This window comes from Genypterus blacodes, unplaced genomic scaffold (genome assembly GCF_046128005.1).
Source record: "Genypterus blacodes isolate CSIRO-AG114 ecotype Tasmania unplaced genomic scaffold, CSIRO-AGI_Gbla_v1 ptg000201l_1, whole genome shotgun sequence".
Classification (NCBI taxonomy): Eukaryota; Metazoa; Chordata; class Actinopteri; order Ophidiiformes; family Ophidiidae; genus Genypterus; species Genypterus blacodes.
In genome coordinates this window covers 120,001-122,541 of record NW_027467000.1, presented here as the reverse complement: position 1 = coordinate 122,541, position 2,541 = coordinate 120,001, and the positions used below count along the sequence as shown (strand labels likewise).

Here is a 2,541-nt window from a genome sequence, read left to right as displayed (position 1 = left end):
TTTAATGTTGTGTTTTTATTTTGTTATAGCAACGCAAAGACACTAAAGGTTTGAGTTATGAGTTATCATGATCAAATGTTATTGGAATTAGGTCTTTAAATGCGAGGAGATGGAATTTAATTGTATTTCTGTGCCTCTCTGTGTTATGCAGCTATTTGCTGTTACTTGCAATTTTATATAATAGCATTATTTCTTTTTTAAATACGTCATTCTTTCTCTCTATGATCTGTTGTGAGTCTTTATCTGTGTATTTAGCCCATTTGTGTGTTGATTTATTTGCTCCATCTTGATAACAACACGACCTTTTGTTGTTTACACACGTGCGTCATAATGTAAATATGTAAATGTCTTCCTTTAGACGTTCACTCTCATATTTGCCGTCACATCTCCGCGTGTTGGCCGCTGGATGAAGCGTTTGGAGCAGCGGACTGCCCCTTTAACCGCGCGGTCCTACTGCTCATGCTCGGGGCTTTGTCCAGGAGTTTCCCCGTCACAGAGCGGCCGCAGACAGGCACACAGAGAAGCGACGCACCGGGAGAGCGCCGCGGCTCGGAGCTCACTGCCGCATCCCCACACAACTCCGCTCGGCACCGGGACTCGTCTGTGACTGGGCCCAGAATCCGGCAGGAGAGAGGCGCCGGCACCCGTCAGGCTCTGTGTGTGTTTGTGTGTGTGTGTGTGTGTGAGAGAGAGAGAGAGAAAGAGAGAGCGAGATCCGTGTTTTGGGTTTATTTACAGGCTCCTGCTCAGGATCGCGGTCACGGCCGTGTGTTTACATGGCACCCATGACCGCGCTGGAACTTATCTGGAAGTGTGTGACGGCCGCTCAGCGGGGCGTTTAGCCGCGTTTGGGATTATTTCTTCCTCAACACGAACGATGACGCGGTGAAATGTTTTCACAGACTTGAACCGTTTCCATAAAGTTGCTCTCCGTCTCTCCGCCGCTGTTACCGGAGCTCGGCGGGACCCCACGACGCGTATTTGGCGTTTACAAGCGGCCCCGAACGCATCACAGGCAGGTCCAGTGAAACCGGAACACCTGGGCGACCCCCTGGCGCCGCCTGACGCGCTCCATCATGGACCGGGCCGGGTGCGTGTGTGTCCGGAGCGTCTGCCTGGGAGTGTTCGCGCTGCTCCAGCTGCTGCTCCTCACGGACGCGTCGGTGCCCAAGTCCTGCGAGAAGAGCTGCTTCTCCGGCCGCTGCGTGAACGGGAGCTGCGCCTGTGAGCACGGATGGGTCGGGGATCAGTGCCAACACTGCCAGGGAAGGTTCAAGTAAGTTTACGACCTCACACACACACACACACACACAGCGGCCCCCGTCCGGCCCGATGAGCTCAGCTAACCGCTGTCATTCGGTCCAGAACCTGGATCTTGAATCCTTCTGAGCAGGTTTGGGGAGTTTGTTGTTGTGATCTCGTCGCTCCTCTGCTCCTTATTTGCTGCAGTCAGCCTGAGTTTGGTGAGTAAGTGGCTGTAATGTAACACACATGAATCCGTGTTGTTGTTTGACCTCAGTCCTTCACACTTTGTTTGGTTCCGTTATCAGGAGTATGAGGGCTGATTAGTGCCACAGACAAACAAGCTGTAAAGTGTGTGTGTGTGTGTGTGTGTTTAGAAGGCACAGGGGTCACACGGTCTCCTTACTGGGAGAAGGTCAGGGGATGGAGACCGACTGGGGGCCGAGCATGTGTGGACCCCTCCTCTCCTGCCTGTGTGTGTGTGTGTGTGTGTGTGTGTGTGTGTGTGTGTGTGTGTGTGTGTGTGTTAATTAGCTATAGGTGTGATTAGGTTTGCCTGGCTGTGTAGGCCCTCTGACCTTTGACCCCACGGGCCGGTTGAAGCTGACTGGAGCAGAGCCAGTTCCCTGATTGAAAAGTATTGAGCCTCTCAAATCAAATCAGAACTACCAGTAGCAGTGAGTCCCTGTCTACCTCACACACACTCCGCTTTCACCTCAGACGATATCAGGAGCTAAGTTGTGTTACGACACACTGCACATGTGAACTCTTTGATGTGAGAGGTGAAGCTTCTCTCCTGGTCTGTGGCGCTGATGGTTGCTCATACGCTCCAGACAGCCTGACCTCTCCTCCTCTCTCTGGAGGTGGCAGGACCTCAGTCTGGACTCTTCTCTCCAGAGGATCCTCACATGTCCTGCTCAGTGTGATTGTTGTGAGAGTGTTGCACAGGACAGGAGGAAGACACACAACTTCTCACGGTCCATTAGTGCTGCTTACTGCTCCAACAGACACGATGAGGCTGAGTGGCACTTTGTGGTAAACGTCTTCTGTGTGTGTGTGTGTGTGTGTGTGTGTGTGTGTGTGTGTGTGTGTGTGTGTGTGTGTGTGTGCGCGTGTGTTTGTGTGTGTTGTGACGTATTTAAGCCTGTAATGAATGAATGACCTGTTTGACACACCAGTTGTGTTATTGTGCGTCAGGGTCTTCATGTCTCTGATATTTGTTTGTCTCATATTAAGGCTAACATGTAAGTTAGATGTATGGAGGAAATGAATCCTGTTGTGCTGTTTTCCTCATATCTA

The 2,541-nt window shown here is 51.4% G+C and overlaps 1 protein-coding gene across 2 annotated transcripts in view; it reads left to right on the top strand.

Moving 5' to 3' along the window:
- Window positions 1-272: 272 nt before the first annotated feature.
- LOC143015442 (attractin-like protein 1) overlaps window positions 273-2,541 on the top strand; it is a 114,983-nt gene continuing 112,714 nt past the window's right edge. The window contains exon 1 of one of the 2 annotated variants that reach the window (XM_076169425.1): window positions 273-1,276. In XM_076169425.1, coding sequence (XP_076025540.1) covers window positions 1,077-1,276 — 200 coding nt within the window. In that variant the 5' untranslated portion in view covers window positions 273-1,076. The remainder of the gene's footprint in view (window positions 1,277-2,541) is intronic. The other variant, XM_076169424.1, reaches the window with a different exon arrangement.